At 35.0% G+C, this 26,337-nt stretch overlaps 1 protein-coding gene across 1 annotated transcript; it reads right to left on the bottom strand.

Annotated features, from left to right (window-relative positions):
• Positions 1-25: 25 nt before the first annotated feature.
• On the bottom strand, positions 26-3,893 carry LOC148958826 (uncharacterized). The gene is made up of 2 exons (XM_089111201.1): positions 2,918-3,893; positions 26-1,194 (listed from the first exon to the last, which is right to left on the bottom strand). Exons 1-2 carry the CDS (start codon positions 3,891-3,893, stop codon positions 26-28), a joined length of 2,145 nt encoding a protein of 714 aa, XP_088967327.1.
• Positions 3,894-26,337: the final 22,444 nt, after the last annotated feature.

Raw genomic sequence — 26,337 nt, 5'->3', positions numbered from 1 at the left:
AGTTTTCCTTCCAAGGAAGGCTTACCTAATACCTTTCACCAGTAAACTCGATATCCAAGACCTTTTTGCTTGAATTCTCTGATTCACCGTCATTTTGTGATAAGCCCCCAGCTTCGTGTTTCCAAAACGTTGCTAGAGCTTCCTTCAATTCCTCGGTTTTTGCAGGGTTTTCATTAGTTTCCTCATTCTGAGCTACGAATAGAGAACTTGATCGCATTTCTAAGGTAAGATGAGAAACAACATTAGATGACAAATCAAATTCACTTTCGCCTGGGATTTGTCCTGATAGCAACCAACCCAATTTACTGCTTATTGCAGTGGGACCCGATCCTCCCTTCAAGACATCTCCCAATACAAAATCAAAATAACTGTCAGCGCCAATGAGAATATCTATGCGATTAGAACGTCCTAATTTGCGATCTGCGAGCCTTAAACCATGCAAATGCGAAAAATCTACGATATCTAAATTTGCACCTAAGGGTGAACAAATAACGGGGTTAGTAAGCGCTGTAATTTCTACACTCTCGTTATCTTCGGTTTCTAAATACAACTTTACTTTACTGCATTCAAAAGGTTTAAACTTATCTGAACCAAACGTGTTCAATTTCAAATTTTCTTTGCTAACAGTGTCCAGCAATAGTTTCTCCTTTAGTTCTTCTCGAATGTATGAGCGTTGACTGCCATTGTCAAACAAAACTTGAACTTCGATCTTCTTGTCCCTGTTTTTTCCATACGCATACGTTGTAGCTGTTTGTAAGAGGACACATCCCTGTTGCGTAGCGGTAGCCGTGATAAAGCTGTCTTGAATTTTTGCATTCTTCGGTGGCTTATTTTCTGCCCTCTCGTTGTGTGATTGGCACAGAGATTGGTGATGGCGTCCCTTGCACTTTAGACATCCCCTTTGGCTTCTGCAGTCTTTTAGCAAATGCCCTAAATTCAAGCAATTAAAGCATCTCCTTGCCTTCATGAGAATACTTTTCCTGTCTTTCACACTAGTCACATTGCCGCATTCGTAGGAATAGTGGTCTCCTTGACAATAGTAGCATTGAACTCCACCCGATGCAATAAAGGATCGAGTTGTTCCTTGTAATGATAATGGCACCTTGGATTGTGGAGGATTGCTTTCATGCCGTCTAGTCGACTGCGCTATGTTGTTCGCGATCTCCCTCGCTTCAATTTCTAAGCTAAGCCTAGCTAAGAGCAGCGAAGCATACTCTGAATATGAAAATTTTAATTCTGTAGTCGAAGAAGTTCTGAATAACCATGTGACATTTTTGCACCATTACTGACGACAATTTTCAATAATTCATTGCTCCAGAAAACGTTTCCTGAAGATCTTAAATTAGGAGACATAACTCCACTATTCAAAAGTGACAAAACTACAGAAAAACGAAACTATCGACCTATCACCGTTCTATCCGCATTATCAAAGGTCTTTGAACGGCTTCTATATGCTCAGATGGTCGACTTCGCGGATACGTTCCTAGTTCCCTACTTATGTGGTTTTCGGAAAGGTTTCAACACACAGCATGCGCTGTTGAGATTAATGGATATCTGCAAGAATTCCCTAGATAAAAAAGGGGTGGTTGGTGCCTTGCTAATGGATCTCTCAAAAGCGTTTGATTGCATAGACCATGAGCTATTAATTGCGAAATTAAATGCCTATGGTTTTTGTAAAGATGCTCAATTATTGATTTATAATTACCTGTCCGGTAGAAGACAAAGGGTAAAATTAAATGGTTCATTCAGCACTTGGCGAGAAACCTTTGCAGGTGTACCACAAGGATCAGTCCTTGGGCCTCTTCTCTTTAATTTATATATTAATGATTTATTCTTAATGGTAACTGATACTGCAGTATGTAACTTTGCTGATGATACTACGATTTTTGCAGCTGACTGTCAATTAGATAAAGTTTTAGAACGGCTAGAAACTGATGCTCTTATTTTATCAAAATGGTTTCCAGAAAACTTTATGAAATTGAATGCAGGGAAATGTCATCTTCTTACTTTTGGAACAAATCAAGATGACTTTAAGATCAAAATCGGTGAGGCCATTGTTGAAGAAAGCTCTGAAGAAAAACTGCTAGGGGTGATAATAGATAAAAATCTTAATTTCAAAAGTCACGTCTCAAATTTATGCAAAAGAGCCAGCCAAAAACTGCATGCTCTTGCTAGAGTTTCGCCATTTATGGGTTCTGATAAACTGCGTCTCCTAATGAACAGCTTCATAAAAGCTCAGTTTAGTTACTGCCCCCTAATTTGGATGTTCCATGACAGATGTCTGAATGCTAAAGTAAATAAAATCCACGAAAGAGCACTCAGAATTGTTTATAAAGACAGTCATGCTGACTACGAAGCATTGCTGACTTTGGATAATGCAGTATCAATTCACCAACGCAATCTACAGTACTTGATGATAGAAATATACAAAACCAAACATAACCTGAACCCTAGTTTCATGAGTGAGATTTTTGAAACAAGAAATGTACATTATGATTTGCGAACTAAAAATAATCTTTGCATTCCAAAAGCCAGGACAACTTCTTATGGTATAGAAACTGTGAGATATTTAGGTCAAAAACTGTGACAAACACTACCTCACAGTATAAGAGAGTCCCAATCATTGGCAACATTTAAAAAAGAATTAAGAGCACACCCTATAGAATGCGACTGTAGATTGTGTAAAAAATTTATTGCTGGGTTAGGTTTTATTTAGAACATTATACCTTAAACCTTTTTAATATTGTATCATATATTTTTATTTCATACTAACTCTTATTAGATAGTTGGCCTTAATTAGCTTCTTTATAGCTATCAACCGTTCATTTAGTACGCCAACTTTAAACAAATTATTTATTATATATTATATTATTATTATCTCTTTCGACGATATCAAGAATTTCTGTAATGTTCCAACAGTCTTCTGCCCTCTTTCTTGCGATTTGCATCGTAATTTCCTGTGGGAGGCGAGACATGATGATTGGAATCAAAAGGTTCCCATAACTTTCCGAAGGTATTCCCAGTGACTGTAATCCGCGAACGTGAACAGCGATATTGTCGTATATCTTTCTGAGATTTTCCAGTCCTTCATTTGGATGGTGTTGGAGCTTCAGTAATTTCTCCATGTGCGCATTGATTATCTGGTGTTTCTTCCCGAAACGCGATTTAAGAATTTCGATAGCGTGTTCGTAATTTACTTCTTGTAAGGCCAAACCCTGTACTGCTCGATATGCTGGTCCCTCTAACAGACTGAATAGATAGTTCAGCTTGTTGATGCTTGATAAGCCAGGATTACTGTGCACTGCGCATTCAAAACTTTCCCAAAATGAATTAAATTGAGTTATGTCACCACTGAACTTCGGTAAACTTATCTTTGGGAGCTTCACAGTCGCATGAGCACTACTTGAGGCAATACTTCCGTTCAAATTTCGAGATGGCGATGCTGGAGTAGGCCCCCCGAGTGGAACTGCTTCGTGCTGTGTTTCACTGCCAACCCTTGCTGGCGACGGTATTTCGAAACTTCTGCCCGTCATGACATCTTGAGTGGTGGGTAGCGAGAATGAGCTGCGATTTTCTCTTTGGAAATCTTCGATACGACTAACTGCTTCGTGAATTTTTGCTTCCCATTCCGAGGAATCTTCGACTTCGTTTTCGATTTCCTCAACATTGCACGAGTCCAAGACCTTACTGTCCAAGTCTCTGAGATACAAAAGTTTCTCGTTTAACGAAACTTTTATCGAGTTTAAGCGAGCGATTTTTTCTTGAGATGATTGAGCACTATCGATAATAGCAAAAGCTTCTCTATAAAACTTCGTAACTGCTGAGCGATTGCCTCTTCGTAAGGCCTTCCACCTTTCCAGGCGGCTTCGATCCTCGTCTTCTTCGGACGACATTCTGCGAAAATAAAAATGGTATACCTACTGCCCCTGCCCCACGTTGGGCGCCATATGTTTTGACTTGGGCGGGACATAGGTGTGTACCACAGAGAGATACATGCTTTCTAACAAGAAGATATATATATATGATTATAAGTGATTATTTATACTCAAGAGAGCGAACCTCTCTTCATGCCTCGTGCATCTAATTCTAATCAATACTGGCGACGGGAGGGCGTAATGCGAAGAGATGCCGGAAATGCCAAATATGGTAAGACCTTCTCACCATGTGTCCCGGAGCCCTGGACCGAAATGGAGGTTTTCTGTCTCCTTCGCAATAGAAGTCTTGGGTGTCTTTGGATCTTATGTCCGATGATTCGCTTGTTGGATAAACGAATAACTCAATTGTATGTCTTCTCTTTTGCTGGATTGTTTTTTTGTGATTAGTCGATTTTTCATCAATGTGTTGATTGATAGAAGTCTTTAGAGTCTTTGGATCTTATGTCCGATGATTCGCTTGTTGGATAGATGAATAACTCAATTGTTTGTCTTCTCTTTTGCTGGATTGTTTTTTGTGATTAAACGATTTTTCATAAATGTGCTGATTAATAGAAGTCTTGAGTGTCTTTGGATCTTATGTCCGATGATTCGCTTGTTGGATAGATGAATAACTCAATTGTTTGTCTTCTCTTTTGCTGGATTGTTTTTTTGTGATTAGTCGATTTTTCATCAATGTGTTGATTGATAGAAGTCTTGAGTGTCTTTGGATCTTATGTCCGATGATTCGCTTGTTGGATAGATGAATAACTCAATTGTTTGTCTTCTCTTTTGCTGCATTGTTTTTTTGTGATTAGTCGATTTCTCATAAATGTGCTGATTAATAGAAGTCTTGAGTGTCTTTGGATCTTATGTCCGATGATTCGCTTGTTGGATAGATGAATAACTCTATTGTTTGTCTTCTCTTTTGCTGGATTGTTTTTTTGTGATTAGTCGACTTTTCATCAATGTGTTGATTGATAGAAGTCTTGAGTGTCTTTGGATCTTATGTCCGATGATTCGCTTGTTGGATAGATGAATAACTCACTTGTCTGTCTTCTCTTTTGCTGGATTGTTTTTTTGTGATTAGTCGACTTTTCATCAATGTGTTGATTGATAGAAGTCTTGAGTGTCTTTCGATCTTATGTCCGATGATTCGCTTGTTGGATAGACAAATAACTCACTTGTTTGTCTTCTCTTTTGCTGGATTGTTTTTTTGTGATTAGTCGATTTTTCATAAATGCACTGATTGATAGAAGTCTTGAGTGTCTTTGGATCTTATGACCGGTGATTCGCTTGTTGGATAGATGAATAACTCAATTGTTTGTCTTCTCTTTTGCTGGATTGTTTTTTGTGATAAAACGATTTTTCATAAATGTGCTGATTAATAGAAGTCTTGAGTGTCTTTGGATCTTATGTCCGATGATTCGCTTGTTGGATAGATGAATAACTCTATTGTTTGTCTTCTCTTTTGCTGAATTGTTTTTTTGTGATTAGTCGACTTTTCATCAATGTGTTGATTGATAGAAGTCTTGAGTGTCTTTGGATCTTATGTCCGATGATTCGCTTGTTGGATAGACAAATAACTCACTTGTTTGTCTTCTCTTTTGCTGGATTGTTTTTTTGTGATTAGTCGATTTTTCATAAATGCGCTGATTGATAGAAGTCTTGAGTGTCTTTGGATCTTATCATCGATGATTCGCTTGTTGGATAGACAAATAACTCACTTGTTTATCTTCTCTTTTGCTGGATTGTTTTTTTGTGATTAGTCGATTTTTCATAAATGCGCTGATTGATAGAAGTCTTGAGTGTCTTTGGATCTTATGTCCGAGGATTCGCTTGTTGGATAGATGAATAACTCACTTGTTTGTCTTCTCTTTTGCTGCATTGTTTTTTTGTGATAAAACGATTTTTCATAAATGTGCTGATTAATAGAAGTCTTGAGTGTCTTTGGATCTTATGTCCGATGATTCGCTTGTTGGATAGATGAATAACTCTATTGTTTGTCTTCTCTTTTGCTGGATTGTTTTTTTGTGATTAGTCGACTTTTCATCAATGTGTTGATTGATAGAAGTCTTGAGTGTCTTTGGATCTTATGTCCGATGATTCGCTTGTTGGATAGACAAATAACTCACTTGTTTATCTTCTCTTTTGCTGGATTGTTTTTTTGTGATTAGTCGACTTTTCATCAATGTGTTGATTGATAGAAGTCTTGAGTGTCTTTGGATCTTATGTCCGATGATTCGCTTGTTGGATAGATGAATAACTCTATTGTTTGTCTTCTCTTTTGCTGGATTGTTTTTTTGTGATTAGTCGACTTTTCATCAATGTGTTGATTGATAGAAGTCTTGAGTGTCTTTGGATCTTATGTCCGATGATTCGCTTGTTGGATAGATGAATATCTCTATTGTTTGTCTTCTCTTTTGCTGCATTGTTTTTTTGTGATTAGTCGATTTCTCATAAATGTGCTGATTAATAGAAGTCTTGAGTGTCTTTGGATCTTATGTCCGATGATTCGCTTGTTGGATAGATGAATAACTCTATTGTTTGTCTTCTCTTTTGCTGGATTGTTTTTTTGTGATTAGTCGACTTTTCATCAATGTGTTGATTGATAGAAGTCTTGAGTGTCTTTGGATCTTATGTCCGATGATTCGCTTGTTGGATAGACAAATAACTCACTTGTTTGTCTTCTCTTTTGCTGGATTGTTTTTTTGTGATTAGTCGATTTTTCATAAATGCGCTGATTGATAGAAGTCTTGAGTGTCTTTGGATCTTATCATCGATGATTCGCTTGTTGGATAGACAAATAACTCACTTGTTTATCTTCTCTTTTGCTGGATTGTTTTTTTGTGATTAGTCGATTTTTCATAAATGCGCTGATTGATAGAAGTCTTGAGTGTCTTTGGATCTTATGTCCGAGGATTCGCTTGTTGGATAGATGAATAACTCACTTGTTTGTCTTCTCTTTTGCTGCATTGTTTTTTTGTGATAAAACGATTTTTCATAAATGTGCTGATTAATAGAAGTCTTGAGTGTCTTTGGATCTTATGTCCGATGATTCGCTTGTTGGATAGATGAATAACTCTATTGTTTGTCTTCTCTTTTGCTGGATTGTTTTTTTGTGATTAGTCGACTTTTCATCAATGTGTTGATTGATAGAAGTCTTGAGTGTCTTTGAATCTTATGTCCGATGATTCGCTTGTTGGATAGATGAATAACTCACTTGTTTGTCTTCTCTTTTGCTGGATTGTTTTTTTGTGATTAGTCGACTTTTCATCAATGTGTTGATTGATAGAAGTCTTGAGTGTCTTTGGATCTTATGTCCGATGATTCGCTTGTTGGATAGATGAATAACTCTATTGTTTGTCTTCTCTTTTGCTGGATTGTTTTTTTGTGATTAGTCAAATTTTCATCAATGTGTTGATTGATAGAAGTCTTGAGTGTCTTTGGATCTTATGTCCGATGATTCGCTTGTTGGATAGATGAATAACTCTATTGTTTGTCTTCTCTTTTGCTGGATTGTTTTTTTGTGATTAGTCGACTTTTCATCAATGTGTTGATTGATAGAAGTCTTGAGTGTCTTTGGATCTTATGTCCGATGATTGGCTTGTTGGATAGATGAATAACTCTATTGTTTGTCTTCTCTTTTGCTGGATTGTTTTTTTGTGATTAGTCGACTTTTCATCAATGTGTTGATTGATAGAAGTCTTGAGTGTCTTTGGATCTTATGTCCGATGATTCGCTTGTTGGATAGACAAATAACTCACTTGTTTGTCTTCTCTATTGCTGGATTGTTTTTTTGTGATTTGTCGATTTTTCATAAATGCGCTGATTGATAGAAGTCTTGAGTGTCTTTGGATCTTATGTCCGAGGATTCGCTTGTTGGATAGATGAATAACTCACTTGTTTGTCTTCTCTTTTGCTGCATTGTTTTTTTGTGATTAGTTGATTTTTCATCAATGTGTTGATTGATGGAAGTCTTGAGTGTCTTTGGATCTTATGTCCGATGATTCGCTTGTTGGATAGATGTATAACTCACTTGTTTGTCTTTTCTTTTGCTGCATTGTTTTTTTGTGATTAGTCGATTTTTCATCAATGTGCTAATTAATAGAAGTCTTGAGTGTCTTTGGATGTTATGTCCGATGATTCGCTTGTTGGATAGATGAATAACTCATTTGTTTGTCTTCTCTTTTGCTGGATTAATTTTTTGTGATTAGTCGATTTTTCATCAATGTGTTGATTGATGGAAGTCTTGAGTGTCTTTGGATCTTATGTCCGATGATTCGTTTGTTGGATAGATGAATAACTCACTTGTTTGTCTTCTCTTTTGCTGGATTGTTTTTTTGTGATTAGTCGATTTTTCATAAATGCGCTGATTGATAGAAGTCTTGAGTGTCTTTGGATCTTATGTCCGAGGATTCGCTTGTTGGATAGATGAATAACTCACTTGTTTGTCTTCTCTTTTGCTGCATTGTTTTTTTGTGATAAAACGATTTTTCATAAATGTGCTGATTAATAGAAGTCTTGAGTGTCTTTGGATCTTATGTCCGATGATTCGCTTGTTGGATAGATGAATAACTCTATTGTTTGTCTTCTCTTTTGCTGGATTGTTTTTTTGTGATTAGTCGACTTTTCATCAATGTGTTGATTGATAGAAGTCTTGAGTGTTTTTGGATCTTATGTCCGATGATTCGCTTGTTGGATAGACAAATAACTCACTTGTTTGTCTTCTCTATTGCTGGATTGTTTTTTTGTGATTAGTCGATTTTTCATAAATGCGCTGATTGATAGAAGTCTTGAGTGTCTTTGGATCTTATCACCGATGATTCGCTTGTTGGATAGACAAATAACTCACTTGTTTGTCTTCTCTTTTGCTGCATTGTTTTTTTGTGATAAAACGATTTTTCATAAATGTGCTGATTAATAGAAGTCTTGAGTGTCTTTGGATCTTATGTCCGATGATTCGCTTGTTGGATAGATGAATAACTCTATAGTTTGTCTTCTCTTTTGCTGGATTGTTTTTTTGTGATTTGTCGATTTTTCATAAATGCGCTGATTGATAGAAGTCTTGAGTGTCTTTGGATCTTATGTCCGAGGATTCGCTTGTTGGATAGATGAATAACTCACTTGTTTGTCTTCTCTTTTGCTGCATTGTTTTTTTGTGATTAGTCGATTTTTCATCAATGTGCTAATTAATAGAAGTCTTGAGTGTCTTTGGATCTTATGTCCGATGATTCGCTTGTTGGATAGATGAATAACTCACTTGTTTGTCTTTTCTTTTGCTGCATTGTTTTTTTGTGATTAGTCGATTTTTCATCAATGTGCTAATTAATAGAAGTCTTGAGTGTCTTTGGATGTTATGTCCGATGATTCGCTTGTTGGATAGATGAATAACTCAATTGTTTGTCTTTTCTTTTGCTGCATTGTTTTTTTGTGATTAGTCGATTTTTCATCAATGTGCTAATTAATAGAAGTCTTGAGTGTCTTTGGATCTTATGTCCGATGATTCGCTTGTTGGATAGATGAATAACTCACTTGTTTGTCTTTTCTTTTGCTGCATTGTTTTTTTGTGATTAGTCGATTTTTCATCAATGTGCTAATTAATAGAAGTCTTGAGTGTCTTTGGATGTTATGTCCGATGATTCGCTTGTTGGATAGATGAATAACTCAATTGTTTGTCTTTTCTTTTGCTGCATTGTTTTTTTGTGATTAGTCGATTTTTCATCAATGTGCTAATTAATAGAAGTCTTGAGTGTCTTTGGATCTTATGTCCGATGATTCGCTTGTTGGATAGATGAATAACTCAATTGTTTGTCTTTTCTTTTGCTGCATTGTTTTTTTGTGATTAGTCGATTTTTCATCAATGTGCTAATTAATAGAAGTCTTGAGTGTCTTTGGATCTTATGTCCGATGATTCGCTTGTTGGATAGATGAATTACTCACTTGTTTGTCTTCTCTTTTGCTGGATTGTTTTTTTGTGATTAGTCGATTTTTCATCAATGTGTTGATTGATGGAAGTCTTGAGTGTCTTTGGATCTTATGTCCGATGATTCGTTTGTTGGATAGATGAATAACTCACTTGTTTGTCTTCTCTTTTGCTGGATTGTTTTTTTGTGATTAGTCGATTTTTCATAAATGCGCTGATTGATAGAAGTCTTGAGTGTCTTTGGATCTTATGTCCGAGGATTCGCTTGTTGGATAGATGAATAACTCACTTGTTTGTCTTCTCTTTTGCTGCATTGTTTTTTTGTGATAAAACGATTTTTCATAAATGTGCTGATTAATAGAAGTCTTGAGTGTCTTTGGATCTTATGTCCGATGATTCGCTTGTTGGATAGACAAATAACTCACTTGTTTATCTTCTCTTTTGCTGGATTGTTTTTTTGTGATTAGTCGACTTTTCATCAATGTGTTGATTGATAGAAGTCTTGAGTGTTTTTGGATCTTATGTCCGATGATTCGCTTGTTGGATAGACAAATAACTCACTTGTTTGTCTTCTCTATTGCTGGATTGTTTTTTTGTGATTAGTCGATTTTTCATAAATGCGCTGATTGATAGAAGTCTTGAGTGTCTTTGGATCTTATCACCGATGATTCGCTTGTTGGATAGACAAATAACTCACTTGTTTGTCTTCTCTTTTGCTGCATTGTTTTTTTGTGATAAAACGATTTTTCATAAATGTGCTGATTAATAGAAGTCTTGAGTGTCTTTGGATCTTATGTCCGATGATTCGCTTGTTGGATAGATGAATAACTCTATTGTTTGTCTTCTCTTTTGCTGGATTGTTTTTTTGTGATTTGTCGATTTTTCATAAATGCGCTGATTGATAGAAGTCTTGAGTGTCTTTGGATCTTATGTCCGAGGATTCGCTTGTTGGATAGATGAATAACTCACTTGTTTGTCTTCTCTTTTGCTGCATTGTTTTTTTGTGATTAGTCGATTTTTCATCAATGTGTTGATTGATGGAAGTCTTGAGTGTCTTTGGATCTTATGTCCGATGATTCGCTTGTTGGATAGATGAATAACTCACTTGTTTGTCTTTTCTTTTGCTGCATTGTTTTTTTGTGATTAGTCGATTTTTCATCAATGTGCTAATTAATAGAAGTCTTGAGTGTCTTTGGATGTTATGTCCGATGATTCGCTTGTTGGATAGATGAATAACTCAATTGTTTGTCTTTTCTTTTGCTGCATTGTTTTTTTGTGATTAGTCGATTTTTCATCAATGTGCTAATTAATAGAAGTCTTGAGTGTCTTTGGATCTTATGTCCGATGATTCGCTTGTTGGATAGATGAATAACTCACTTGTTTGTCTTTTCTTTTGCTGCATTGTTTTTTTGTGATTAGTCGATTTTTCATCAATGTGCTAATTAATAGAAGTCTTGAGTGTCTTTGGATGTTATGTCCGATGATTCGCTTGTTGGATAGATGAATAACTCAATTGTTTGTCTTTTCTTTTGCTGCATTGTTTTTTTGTGATTAGTCGATTTTTCATCAATGTGCTAATTAATAGAAGTCTTGAGTGTCTTTGGATCTTATGTCCGATGATTCGCTTGTTGGATAGATGAATAACTCAATTGTTTGTCTTTTCTTTTGCTGCATTGTTTTTTTGTGATTAGTCGATTTTTCATCAATGTGCTAATTAATAGAAGTCTTGAGTGTCTTTGGATCTTATGTCCGATGATTCGCTTGTTGGATAGATGAATAACTCACTTGTTTGTCTTTTCTTTTGCTGCATTGTTTTTTTGTGATTAGTCGATTTTTCATCAATGTGCTAATTAATAGAAGTCTTGAGTGTCTTTGGATGTTATGTCCGATGATTCGCTTGTTGGATAGATGAATAACTCAATTGTTTGTCTTTTCTTTTGCTGCATTGTTTTTTTGTGATTAGTCGATTTTTCATCAATGTGCTAATTAATAGAAGTCTTGAGTGTCTTTGGATGTTATGTCCGATGATTCGCTTGTTGGATAGATGAATAACTCAATTGTTTGTCTTTTCTTTTGCTGCATTGTTTTTTTGTGATTAGTCGATTTTTCATCAATGTGCTAATTAATAGAAGTCTTGAGTGTCTTTGGATCTTATGTCCGATGATTCGCTTGTTGGATAGATGAATAACTCACTTGTTTGTCTTTTCTTTTGCTGCATTGTTTTTTTGTGATTAGTCGATTTTTCATCAATGTGCTAATTAATAGAAGTCTTGAGTGTCTTTGGATGTTATGTCCGATGATTCGCTTGTTGGATAGATGAATAACTCAATTGTTTGTCTTCTCTTTTGCTGGATTAATTTTTTGTGATTAGTCGATTTTTCATCAATGTGTTGATTGATGGAAGTCTTGAGTGTCTTTGGATCTTATGTCCGATGATTCGTTTGTTGGATAGATGAATAACTCACTTGTTTGTCTTCTCTTTTGCTGCATTGTTTTTTTGTGATTAGTCGATTTTTCATCAATGTGCTAATTAATAGAAGTCTTGAGTGTCTTTGGATCTTATGTCCGATGATTCGCTTGTTGGATAGATGAATAACTCACTTGTTTGTCTTCTCTTTTGCTGGATTGTTTTTTTGTGATTAGTCGATTTTTCATCAATGTGTTGATTGATGGAGGTCTTGAGTGTCTTTGGATCTTATGTCCGATGATTCGCTTGTTGGATAGATGAATAACTCAATTGTTTCTCTTCTCTTTTGCTGGATTGTTTTTTTGTGATTAGTCGCTTTTTCATAAATGTGCCGATTAATAGAAGTCTTGAGTGTCTTTGGATCTTATGTCCGATGATTCGCTTGTTGGATAGATGAATAACTCAATTGTTTTTCTTCTCTTTTGCTGGATTGTTTTTTTGTGATTAGTCGATTTTTCATGAATGTGTTGATTGATAGAAGTCAAGAGTGTTTTTAGATCTTATGTCCGATGATTCGCTTGTTGGATAGACAAATAACTCACTTGTTTGTCTTCTCTATTGCTGGATTGTTTTTTTGTGATTAGTCGATTTTTCATAAATGCGCTGATTGATAGAAGTCTTGAGTGTCTTTGGATCTTATCACCGATGATTCGCTTGTTGGATAGACAAATAACTCACTTGTTTATCTTCTCTTTTGCTGGATTGTTTTTTTGTGATTTGTCGATTTTTCATAAATGCGCTGATTGATAGAAGTCTTGAGTGTCTTTGGATCTTATGTCCGAGGATTCGCTTGTTGGATAGACAAATAACTCACTTGTTTGTCTTCTCTATTGCTGGATTGTTTTTTTGTGATTAGTCGATTTTTCATAAATGCGCTGATTGATAGAAGTCTTGAGTGTCTTTGGATCTTATGTCCGAGGATTCGCTTGTTGGATAGATGAATAACTCACTTGTTTGTCTTTTCTTTTGCTGCATTGTTTTTTTGTGATTAGTCGATTTTTCATCAATGTGCTAATTAATAGAAGTCTTGAGTGTCTTTGGATGTTATGTCCGATGATTCGCTTGTTGGATAGATGAATAACTCAATTGTTTGTCTTTTCTTTTGCTGCATTGTTTTTTTGTGATTAGTCGATTTTTCATCAATGTGCTAATTAATAGAAGTCTTGAGTGTCTTTGGATCTTATGTCCGATGATTCGCTTGTTGGATAGATGAATAACTCAATTGTTTGTCTTTTCTTTTGCTGCATTGTTTTTTTGTGATTAGTCGATTTTTCATCAATGTGCTAATTAATAGAAGTCTTGAGTGTCTTTGGATCTTATGTCCGATGATTCGCTTGTTGGATAGATGAATAACTCACTTGTTTGTCTTTTCTTTTGCTGCATTGTTTTTTTGTGATTAGTCGATTTTTCATCAATGTGCTAATTAATAGAAGTCTTGAGTGTCTTTGGATGTTATGTCCGATGATTCGCTTGTTGGATAGATGAATAACTCAATTGTTTGTCTTTTCTTTTGCTGCATTGTTTTTTTGTGATTAGTCGATTTTTCATCAATGTGCTAATTAATAGAAGTCTTGAGTGTCTTTGGATGTTATGTCCGATGATTCGCTTGTTGGATAGATGAATAACTCAATTGTTTGTCTTTTCTTTTGCTGCATTGTTTTTTTGTGATTAGTCGATTTTTCATCAATGTGCTAATTAATAGAAGTCTTGAGTGTCTTTGGATCTTATGTCCGATGATTCGCTTGTTGGATAGATGAATAACTCACTTGTTTGTCTTTTCTTTTGCTGCATTGTTTTTTTGTGATTAGTCGATTTTTCATCAATGTGCTAATTAATAGAAGTCTTGAGTGTCTTTGGATGTTATGTCCGATGATTCGCTTGTTGGATAGATGAATAACTCAATTGTTTGTCTTCTCTTTTGCTGGATTAATTTTTTGTGATTAGTCGATTTTTCATCAATGTGTTGATTGATGGAAGTCTTGAGTGTCTTTGGATCTTATGTCCGATGATTCGTTTGTTGGATAGATGAATAACTCACTTGTTTGTCTTCTCTTTTGCTGCATTGTTTTTTTGTGATTAGTCGATTTTTCATCAATGTGCTAATTAATAGAAGTCTTGAGTGTCTTTGGATCTTATGTCCGATGATTCGCTTGTTGGATAGATGAATAACTCACTTGTTTGTCTTCTCTTTTGCTGGATTGTTTTTTTGTGATTAGTCGATTTTTCATCAATGTGTTGATTGATGGAGGTCTTGAGTGTCTTTGGATCTTATGTCCGATGATTCGCTTGTTGGATAGATGAATAACTCAATTGTTTCTCTTCTCTTTTGCTGGATTGTTTTTTTGTGATTAGTCGCTTTTTCATAAATGTGCCGATTAATAGAAGTCTTGAGTGTCTTTGGATCTTATGTCCGATGATTCGCTTGTTGGATAGATGAATAACTCAATTGTTTTTCTTCTCTTTTGCTGGATTGTTTTTTTGTGATTAGTCGATTTTTCATGAATGTGTTGATTGATAGAAGTCAAGAGTGTTTTTGGATCTTATGTCCGATGATTCGCTTGTTGGATAGACAAATAACTCACTTGTTTGTCTTCTCTATTGCTGGATTGTTTTTTTGTGATTAGTCGATTTTTCATAAATGCGCTGATTGATAGAAGTCTTGAGTGTCTTTGGATCTTATCACCGATGATTCGCTTGTTGGATAGACAAATAACTCACTTGTTTATCTTCTCTTTTGCTGGATTGTTTTTTTGTGATTTGTCGATTTTTCATAAATGCGCTGATTGATAGAAGTCTTGAGTGTCTTTGGATCTTATGTCCGAGGATTCGCTTGTTGGATAGACAAATAACTCACTTGTTTGTCTTCTCTATTGCTGGATTGTTTTTTTGTGATTAGTCGATTTTTCATAAATGCGCTGATTGATAGAAGTCTTGAGTGTCTTTGGATCTTATGTCCGAGGATTCGCTTGTTGGATAGATGAATAACTCACTTGTTTGTCTTCTCTTTTGCTGCATTGTTTTTTTGTGATTAGTCGATTTTTCATCAATGTGTTGATTGATGGAAGTCTTGAGTGTCTTTGGATCTTATGTCCGATGATTCGCTTGTTGGATAGATGAATAACTCACTTGTTTGTCTTTTCTTTTGCTGCATTGTTTTTTTGTGATTAGTCGATTTTTCATCAATGTGCTAATTAATAGAAGTCTTGAGTGTCTTTGGATGTTATGTCTGATGATTCGCTTGTTGGATAGATGAATAACTCAATTGTTTGTCTTCTCTTTTGCTGGATTAATTTTTTGTGATTAGTCGATTTTTCATCAATGTGTTGATTGATGGAAGTCTTGAGTGTCTTTGGATCTTATGTCCGATGATTCGTTTGTTGGATAGATGAATAACTCACTTGTTTGTCTTCTCTTTTGCTGCATTGTTTTTTTGTGATTAGTCGATTTTTCATCAATGTGCTAATTAATAGAAGTCTTGAGTGTCTTTGGATCTTATGTCCGATGATTCGCTTGTTGGATAGATGAATAACTCACTTGTTTGTCTTCTCTTTTGCTGGATTGTTTTTTTGTGATTAGTCGATTTTTCATCAATGTGTTGATTGATGGAGGTCTTGAGTGTCTTTGGATCTTATGTCCGAAGATTCGCTTGTTGGATAGATGAATAACTCAATTGTTTCTCTTCTCTTTTGCTGCATTGTTTTTTTTGTGATTAGTCGATTTTTCATCAATGTGCTAATTAATAGAAGTCTTGGTTGTTTTTGGATCTTATGTCCGATGATTCGCTTGTTGGATAGATGAATAACTCAATTGTTTGTCTTTTCTTCTGCTGCATTGTTTTTTTGTGATTAGTCGATTTTTCATCAATGTGCTGATTGATAGAAGTCTTGAGTGTCTTTGGATCTTATGTCCGATGATTCGCCTGTTGGATAGATGAATAACTCAATTGTTTGTTTTCTCTTTTGCTGGATTGTTTTTTTGTGATTAGTCGCTTTTTCATAAATGTGCCGATTAATAGAAGTCTTGAGTGTCTTTGGATCTTATGTCCGATGATTCGCTTGTTGGATAGATGAATAACTCAATTGTTTGTCTTCTCTTTTGCTGGATTGTTTTTTTGTGATTAGTCGATTTTTCATCAATGTGCTGATTGATAGAAGTCAAGAGTGTCTTTGGATCTTATGTCCGATGATTCGCTTGTTGGATAGATGAATAACTCAATTGTTTGTCTTCTCTTTTGCTGTATTGTTTTTTTGTGATTAGTCGATTTTTCATAAATGTGCTGATTAATAGAAGTCTTGAGTGTCTTTAGATCTTATGTCCGATGATTCGCTTGTTGGATAGATGAATAACTCAATTGTTTGTCTTCTCTTTTCCTGCATTGTTTTTTGTGTGATTAGTCGCTTTTTCATCAATGTGTTGATTGATAGAAGTCTTGAGTGCCTTTGGATCTTATGTCCGATGATTCGCCTGTTGCATAGATGAATAACTCAATTGTTTGTTTTCTCTTTTGCTGGATTGTTTTTTTGTGATTAGTCGCTTTTTCATAAATGTGCCGATTAATAGAAGTCTTGAGTGTCTTTGGATCTTATGTCCGATGATTCGCTTGTTGGATAGATGAATAACTCAATTGTTTTTCTTCTCTTTTGCTGGATTGTTTTTTTGTGATTAGTCGATTTTTCATGAATGTGTTGATTGATAGAAGTCAAGAGTGTTTTTGGATCTTATGTCCGATGATTCGCTTGTTGGATAGACAAATAACTCACTTGTTTGTCTTCTCTTTTGCTGCATTGTTTTTTTGTGATTAGTCGATTTTTCATCAATGTGTTGATTGATGGAAGTCTTGAGTGTCTTTGGATCTTATGTCCGATGATTCGCTTGTTGGATAGATGAATAACTCACTTGTTTGTCTTCTCTTTTGCTGGATTGTTTTTTTGTGATTAGTCGATTTTTCATCAATGTGTTGATTGATGGAGGTCTTGAGTGTCTTTGGATCTTATGTCCGAAGATTCGCTTGTTGGATAGATGAATAACTCAATTGTTTCTCTTCTCTTTTGCTGCATTGTTTTTTTGTGATTAGTCGATTTTTCATCAATGTGCTAATTAATAGAAGTCTTGGTTGTTTTTGGATCTTATGTCCGATGATTCGCTTGTTGGATAGATGAATAACTCAATTGTTTGTCTTTTCTTCTGCTGCATTGTTTTTTTGTGATTAGTCGATTTTTCATCAATGTGCTGATTGATAGAAGTCTTGAGTGTCTTTGGATCTTATGTCCGATGATTCGCCTGTTGGATAGATGAATAACTCAATTGTTTGTTTTCTCTTTTGCTGGATTGTTTTTTTGTGATTAGTCGCTTTTTCATAAATGTGCCGATTAATAGAAGTCTTGAGTGTCTTTGGATCTTATGTCCGATGATTCGCTTGTTGGATAGATGAATAACTCAATTGTTTTTCTTCTCTTTTGCTGGATTGTTTTTTTGTGATTAGTCGATTTTTCATGAATGTGCTGATTGATAGAAGTCAAGAGTGTCTTTGGATCTTATGTCCGATGATTCGCTTGTTGGATAGATGAATAACTCAATTGTTTTTCTTCTCTTTTGCTGGATTGTTTTTTTGTGATTAGTCGATTTTTGATGAATGTGCTGATTGATAGAAGTCTTGAGTGTCTTTGGATCTTATGTCCGATGATTCGCTTGTTGGATAGATGAATAACTCACTTGTTTGTCTTCTCTTTTGCTGCATTGTTTTTTTGTGATTAGTCGCTTTTTCATCAATGTGTTGATTGATGGAAATCTTGGTTGTCTTTGGATCTTATGTCCGATGATTCGCTTGTTGGATAGATGAATAACTCAATTGTTTTTCTTCTCTTTTGCTGGATTGTTTTTTTGTGATTAGTCGATTTTTGATGAATGTGCTGATTGATAGAAGTCTTGAGTGTCTTTGGATCTTATGTCCGATGATTCGCTTGTTGGATAGATGAATAACTCAATTGTTTGTCTTCTCTTTTGCTGCATTGTTTTTTTGTGATTAGTCGCTTTTTCATAAATCTGCTGATTGATAGAAGTCTTGAGTGTCTTTGGATCTTATGTCCGATGATTCGCTTGTTGGATAGATGAATAACTCACTTGTTTGTCTTCTCTTTTGCTGCATTGTTTTTTGGTGATTAGTCGCTTTTTCATCAATGTGTTGATTGATAGAATTCTTGAGTGTCTTTGGATCTTATGTCCGATGATTCGCTTGTTGGATAGATGAATAACTCACTTGTTTGTCTTCTCTTTTGCTAGATTGTTTTTTGTGATTAATAGCTTTTTCTTAAATTTGTTGATTGATAGAACTCTTGAGTATTTTTCGATCTTATGTCCGATGATTCGCTTGTTGGATAGATGAATAACTCACTTGTTTGTCTTCTCTTTTGCTGGATTGTTTTTTGGTGATTAATAGCTTTTTCATCAATGTGTTGATTGATAGAAGTCTTGGGTGTCTTTGGATCTTATGTCCGATGATTCGCTTGTTGGATAGATGAATAACTCAATTGTTTGTTTTCTCTTTTGCTGGATTGTTTTTTTGTGATTAGTCGCTTTTTCATAAATGTGCCGATTAATAGAAGTCTTGAGTGTCTTTGGATCTTATGTCCGATGATTCGCTTGTTGGATAGATGAATAACTCAATTGTTTTTCTTCTCTTTTGCTGGATTGTTTTTTTGTGATTAGTCGATTTTTGATGAATGTGCTGAATGATAGAAGTCTTGAGTGTCTTTGGATCTTATGTCCGATGATTCGCTTGTTGGATAGATGAATAACTCACTTGTTTGTCTTCTCTTTTGCTGCATTGTTTTTTGGTGATTAGTCGCTTTTTCATCAATGTGTTGATTGATAGAAGTCTTGAGTGTCTTTGGATCTTATGTCCAATGATTCGCTTGTTGGATAGATGAATAACTCACTTCTTTGTCTTCTCTTTTGCTAGATTGTTTTTTGTGATTAATAGCTTTTTCTTAAATTTGTTGATTGATAGAACTCTTGAGTATTTTTCGATCTTATGTCCGATGATTCGCTTGTTGGATAGATGAATAACTCACTTGTTTGTCTTCTCTTTTGCTGGATTGTTTTTTGGTGATTAATAGCTTTTTCATCAATGTGTTGATTGATAGAAGTCTTGGGTGTCTTTGGATCTTATGTCCGATGATTCGCTTGTTGGATAGATGAGTAACTCATTTGTTTGTCTTCTCTTTTGCTGGATTGTTTTTTTGTGATTAGTCGCTTTTTCATCAATGTGTTGATTGATAGAAGTCTTGGGTGTCTTTGGATCCTATGTCCGATGATTCGCTTGTTGGATAAACGAATAACTCAATTGTTTGTCTTCTCTTTTGCTGGATTGTTTTTTTGTGATTAGTCGCTTTTACATCAACGTGTTGATTGATAGAAGTCTTGAGTGTCTTTGGATCTTGTGTCCGATGATTCGCTTGTTGGATAGATGAATAACTCACTTGTTTGTCTTCTCTTTTGCTGGATTGTTTTTTTGTGATTAGTCGCTTTGTCATCAATGTGTTGATTCATAGAAGTGTTGAGTGTCTTTGGATCTTATGTCCGATGATTCGCTTGTTGGATAGATGAATAACTCATTTGTTTGTCTTCTCTTTTGCTGGATTGTTTTTTTGTGATTAGTCGCTTTTTCATCAATGTGTTGATTGATAGAAGTCTTGAGTGTCTTTGGATCTTATGTCCGATGATTCGCTTGTTGGATAGATGAATAACTCATTTGTTTGTCTTCTCTTTTGCTGGATTGTTTTTTTGTGATTAGTCGCTTTTTCATCAATGTGTTGATTGATAGAAGTCTTGAGTGTCTTTGGATCTTATGTCCGAAGATTCGCTTGTTGGATAGATGAATAACTCACTTGTTTGTCTTCTCTTTTGCTGCATTGTTTTTTTGTGATTAGTCCATTTTTCATAAATGTGCTGATTAATAGAAGTCTTGAGTGTCTTTGGATCTTATGTGCGATGATTCGCTTGTTGGATAGATGAATAACTCATTTGTTTGTCTTCTCTTTTGCTGGATTGTTTTTTTGTGATTAGTCGCTTTTTCATCAATGTGTTGATTGATAGAAGTCTTGAGTGTCTTTGGATCTTATGTCCGATGATTCGCTTGTTGGATAGATGAATAACTCATTTGTTTGTCTTCTCTTTTGCTGGATTGTTTTTTTGTGATTAGTCGCTTTTTCATCAATGTGTTGATTGATAGAAGTCTTGAGTGTCTTTGGATCTTATGTCCGAAGATTCGCTTGTTGGATAGATGAATAACTCACTTGTTTGTCTTCTCTTTTGCTGCATTGTTTTTTTGTGATTAGTCCATTTTTCATAAATGTGCTGATTAATAGAAGTCTTGAGTGTCTTTGGATCTTATGTGCGATGATTCGCTTGTTGGATAGATGAATAACTCATTTGTTTGTCTTCTCTTTTGCTGGATTGTTTTTTTGTGATTAGTCGCTTTTTCATCAATGTGTTGATTGATAGAATTCTTGAGTGTCTTTGGATCTTATGTCCGATCATTCGCTTGTTGGATAGATGAATAACTCAATTGTTTGTCTTCTCTTTTGCTAGATTGTTTTTTGTGATTAATAGCTTTCTCATCAATGTGTTGATTGATAGAAGTCTTGGGTGTCTTTGGATCTTATGTCCGATGATTCGCTTGTTGGATAGATGAATAACTCATTTGTTTGTTTTCTCTTTTGCTGGATTGTTTTTTTGTGATTAGTCGCTTTTTCATCAATGTGTTGATTGATAGAATTCTTGATTGTCTTTGGATCTTATGTCCGATCATTCGCTTGTTGGATAGATGAATAACTCAATTGTTTGTCTTCTCTTTTGCTAGATTGTTTTTTGTGATTAATAGCTTTTTCATCAATGTGTTGATTGATAGAAGTCTTGGGTGTCTTTGGATCTTATGTCCGATGATTCGCTTGTTGGATAGATGAATAACTCATTTGTTTGTCTTCTCTTTTGCTGGATTGTTTTTTTGTGATTAGTCGCTTTTTCATCAATGTGTTGATTGATAGAAGTCTTGGGTGTCTTTGGATCTTATGTCGGATGATTCGCTTGTTGGATAGATGAATAACTCACTTGTTTGTCTTCTCTTTTGCTGGATTGTTTTTTGGTGATTAATAGCTTTTTCATCAATGTGTTGATTGATAGAAGTCTTGGGTGTCTTTGGATCTTATGTCCGATGATTCGCTTGTTGGATAGATGAATAACTCATTTGTTTGTCTTCTCTTTTGCTGGATTGTTTTTTTGTGATTAGTCGCTTTTTCATCAATGTGTTGATTGATAGAAGTCTTGGGTGTCTTTGGATCTTATGTCCGATGATTCGCTTGTTGGATAGATGAATAACTCAATTGTTTGTCTTCTCTTTTGCTAGATTGTTTTTTGTGATTAGTCGCTTTTTCTTAAATTTGTTGATTGATAGAACTCTTGAGTATTTTTCGATCTTATGTCCGATGATTCGCTTGTTGGATAGATGAATAACTCATTTGTTTGTCTTCTCTTTTGCTGGATTGTTTTTTGGTGATTAATAGCTTTTTCATCAATGTGTTGATTGATAGAAGTCTTGGGTGTCTTTGGATCTTATGTCCGATGATTCGCTTGTTGGATAGATGAATAACTCACTTGTTTGTCTTCTCTTTTGCTGGATTGTTTTTTTGTGATTAGTCGCTTTTTCATCAATGTGTTGATTGATAGAAGTCTTGGGTGTCTTTGGATCTTATGTCCGATGATTCGCTTGTTGGATAGATGAATAACTCATTTGTTTGTCTTCTCTTTTGCTGGATTGTTTTTTTGTGATTAGTCGCTTTTTCATCAATGTGTTGATTGATAGAAGTCTTGGGTGTCTTTGGATCTTATGTCCGATAATTCGCTTGTTGGATAGATGAATAACTCATTTGTTTGTCTTCTCTTTTGCTGGATTGTTTTTCTGTGATTAGTCGCTTTTTCATCAATGTGTTGATTGATAGAAGTCTTGGGTGTCTTTGGATCTTATGTCCGATAATTCGCTTGTTGGATAGATGAATAACTCACTTGTTTGTCTTCTCTTTTGCTGGATTGTTTTTTGGTGATTAATAGCTTTTTCATCAATGTGTTGATTGATAGAAGTCTTGGGTGACTTTGGATCTTATGTCCGGTGATTCGCTTGTTGGATAGATGAATAACTCACTTGTTTGTCTTCTCTTTTGCTGGATTGTTTTTTTGTGATTAGTCGCTTTTTCATCAATGTGTTGATTGATAGAATTCTTGAGTGTCTTTGGATCTTATGTCCGATCATTCGCTTGTTGGATAGATGAATAACTCAATTGTTTGTCTTCTCTTTTGCTAGATTGTTTTTTGTGATTAATAGCTTTTTCATCAATGTGTTGATTGATAGAAGTCTTGGGTGTCTTTGGATCTTATGTCCGATGATTCGCTTGTTGGATAGATGAATAACTCATTTGTTTGTCTTCTCTTTTGCTGGATTGTTTTTTTGTGATTAGTCGCTTTTTCATCAATGTGTTGATTGATAGAAGTCTTGGGTGTCTTTGGATCTTATGTCCGATGATTCGCTTGTTGGATAGATGAATAACTCACTTGTTTGTCTTCTCTTTTGCTGGATTGTTTTTTGGTGATTAATAGCTTTTTCATCAATGTGTTGATTGATAGAAGTCTTGGGTGTCTTTGGATCTTATGTCCGATGATTCGCTTGTTGGATAGATGAATAACTCATTTGTTTGTCTTCTCTTTTGCTGGATTGTTTTTTTGTGATTAGTCGCTTTTTCATCAATGTGTTGATTGATAGAAGTCTTGGGTGTCTTTGGATCTTATGTCCGATGATTCGCTTGTTGGATAGATGAATAACTCAATTGTTTGTCTTCTCTTTTGCTAGATTGTTTTTTGTGATTAGTCGCTTTTTCTTAAATTTGTTGATTGATAGAACTCTTGAGTATTTTTCGATCTTATGTCCGATGATTCGCTTGTTGGATAGATGAATAACTCATTTGTTTGTCTTCTCTTTTGCTGGATTGTTTTTTGGTGATTAATAGCTTTTTCATCAATGTGTTGATTGATAGAAGTCTTGGGTGTCTTTGGATCTTATGTCCGATGATTCGCTTGTTGGATAGATGAATAACTCACTTGTTTGTCTTCTCTTTTGCTGGATTGTTTTTTTGTGATTAGTCGCTTTTTCATCAATGTGTTGATTGATAGAAGTCTTGGGTGTCTTTGGATCTTATGTCCGATTATTCGCTTGTTGGATAGATGAATAACTCATTTGTTTGTCTTCTCTTTTGCTGGATTGTTTTTTTGTGATTAGTCGCTTTTTCATCAATGTGTTGATTGATAGAAGTCTTGGGTGTCTTTGGATCTTATGTCCGATGATTCGCTTGTTGGATAGATGAATAACTCATTTGTTTGTCTTCTCTTTTGCTGGATTGTTTTTCTGTGATTAGTCGCTTTTTCATCAATGTGTTGATTGATAGAAGTCTTGGGTGTCTTTGGATCTTATGTCCGATAATTCGCTTGTTGGATAGATGAATAACTCACTTGTTTGTCTTCTCTTTTGCTGGATTGTTTTTTGGTGATTAATAGCTTTTTCATCAATGTGTTGATTGATAGAAGTCTTGGGTGACTTTGGATCTTATGTCCGATGATTCGCTTGTTGGATAGATGAATAACTCACTTGTTTGTCTTCTCTTTTGCTGGATTGTTTTTTTGGTGATTAATAGCTTTTTCATCAATAAGTTGATTGATAGAAGTCTTGGGTGTCTTTGGATCTTATGTCCGATGATTCGCTTGTTGGATAGATGAATATATCATTTATTTGTCTTCTCTTTTGCTGGATTGGTTTTTTGTGATTAGTCGCTTTTTCATCAATGTGTTGATTGATAGAAGTCTTGAGTGTCTTTGGATCTTATGTCCGATGATTCGCTTGTTGGATAGATGAATAACTCATTTGTTTGTCTTCTCTTTTGCTGGATTGTTTTTCTGTGATTAGTCGCTTTTTCATCAATGTGTTGATTGATAGAAGTCTTGGGTGTCTTTGGATCTTATGTCCGATGATTCGCTTGTTGGATAGATGAATAACTCACTTGTTTGTCTTCTCTTTTGCTGGATTGTTTTTTGGTGATTAATAGCTTTTTCATCAATGTGTTGATTGATAGAAGTCTTGGGTGTCTTTGGATCTTATGTCCGATGATTCGCTTGTTGGATAGATGAATAACTCATTTGTTTGTCTTCTCTTTTGCTGGATTGTTTTTTTGTGATTAGTCGCTTTTTCATCAATGTGTTGATTGATAGAAGTCTTGGGTGTCTTTGGATCTTATGTCCGATGATTCGCTTGTTGGATAGATGAATAACTCAATTGTTTGTCTTCTCTTTTGCTAGATTGTTTTTTGTGATTAATAGCTTTTTCTTAAATTTGTTGAATTATAGAACTCTTGAGTATTTTTCGATCTTATGTCCGATGATTCGCTTGTTGGATAGATGAATAACTCATTTGTTTGTCTTCTCTTTTGCTGGATTGTTTTTTGGTGATTAAAAGCTTTTTCATCAATGTGTTAATTGATAGAAGTCTTGGGTGTCTTTGGATCTTATGTCCGATGATTCGCTTGTTGGAAAGATGAATAACTCATTTGTGTGTCTTCTCTTTTGCTGGATTGTTTTTTTGTGATTAGTCGCTTTTTCATCAATGTGTTGATTGATAGAAGTCTTGGGTGTCATTGGATCTTATGTCCGATGATTCGCTTGTTGGATAGATGAATAACTCATTTTTTTGTCTTCTCTTTTGCTGGATTGTTTTTTTGTGATTAGTCGCTTTTTCATCAATGTGTTGATTGATAGAAGTCTTGGGTGTCTTTGGATCTTATGTCCGATGATTCGCTTGTTGGATAGATGAATAACTCATTTGTTTGTCTTCTCTTTTGCTGGATTGTTTTTCTGTGATTAGTCGCTTTTTCATCAATGTGTTGATTGATAGAAGTCTTGGGTGTCTTTGGATCTTATGTCCGATAATTCGCTTGTTGGATAGATGAATAACTCACTTGTTTGTCTTCTCTTTTGCTGGATTGTTTTTTGGTGATTAATAGCTTTTTCATCAATGTGTTGATTGATAGAAGTCTTGGGTGTCTTTGGATCTTATGTCCGATGATTCGCTTGTTGGATAGATGAATAACTCACTTGTTTGTCTTCTCTTTTGCTGGATTGTTTTTTGGTGATTAATAGCTTTTTCATCAATGTGTTGATTGATAGAAGTCTTGAGTGTCTTTGGATCTTATGTCCGATGATTCGCTTGTTGGATAGATGAATAACTCACTTGTTTGTCTTCTCTTTTGCTGGATTGTTTTTTGGTGATTAATAGCTTTTTCATCAATAAGTTGATTGATAGAAGTCTTGGGTGTCTTTGGATCTTATGTCCCATGATTCGCTTGTTGGATAGATGAATAATTCATTTATTTGTCTTCTCTTTTGCTGGATTGTTTTTTTGTGATTAGTCGCTTTTTCATCAATGTGTTGATTGATAGAAGTCTTGAGTGTCTTTGGATCTTATGTCCGATGATTCGCTTGTTGGATAGATGAATAACTCATTTGTTTGTCTTCTCTTTTGCTGGATTGTTTTTTTGTGATTAGTCGCTTTTTCATCAATGTGTTGATTGATAGAAGTCTTGGGTGTCTTTGGATCTTATGTCCGATGATTCGCTTGTTGGATAGATGAATAACTCACTTGTTTGTCTTCTCTTTTGCTGGATTGTTTTTTGGTGATTAATAGCTTTTTCATCAATGTGTTGATTGATAGAAGTCTTGGGTGTCTTTGGATCTTATGTCCGATGATTCGCTTGTTGGATAGATGAATAACTCATTTGTTTGTCTTCTCTTTTGCTGGATTGTTTTTTTGTGATTAGTCGCTTTTTCATCAATGTGTTGATTGATAGAAGTCTTGGGTGTCTTTGGATCTTATGTCCGATGATTCGCTTGTTGGATAGATGAATAACTCAATTGTTTGTCTTCTCTTTTGCTAGATTGTTTTT

This window comes from Rhopilema esculentum, chromosome 11 (assembly GCF_057945365.1).
Source record: "Rhopilema esculentum isolate cy_ngs chromosome 11, ASM5794536v1, whole genome shotgun sequence".
NCBI classification, from domain to species: domain Eukaryota; kingdom Metazoa; phylum Cnidaria; class Scyphozoa; order Rhizostomeae; family Rhizostomatidae; genus Rhopilema; species Rhopilema esculentum.
Note: the sequence above shows the minus strand (reverse complement) of the source record. Positions and strands in the feature narration are given on the sequence as shown.

What these genes read in the sequence shown, in the direction of transcription:
- LOC148958826 (XM_089111201.1), bottom strand. Translation starts at nt 3,893, where the DNA reads ATGTCGTCCGAAGAAGACGAGGATCGAAGCCGCCTGGAAAGGTGGAAG. An exon ending in AAGAAAGAGGGCAGAAGACT is followed by an intron (nt 1,195 to 2,917) that starts GTTGGAACATTA and finishes CGCTGCTCTTAG; the next exon opens with CTAGGCTTAGCTTAGAAATT.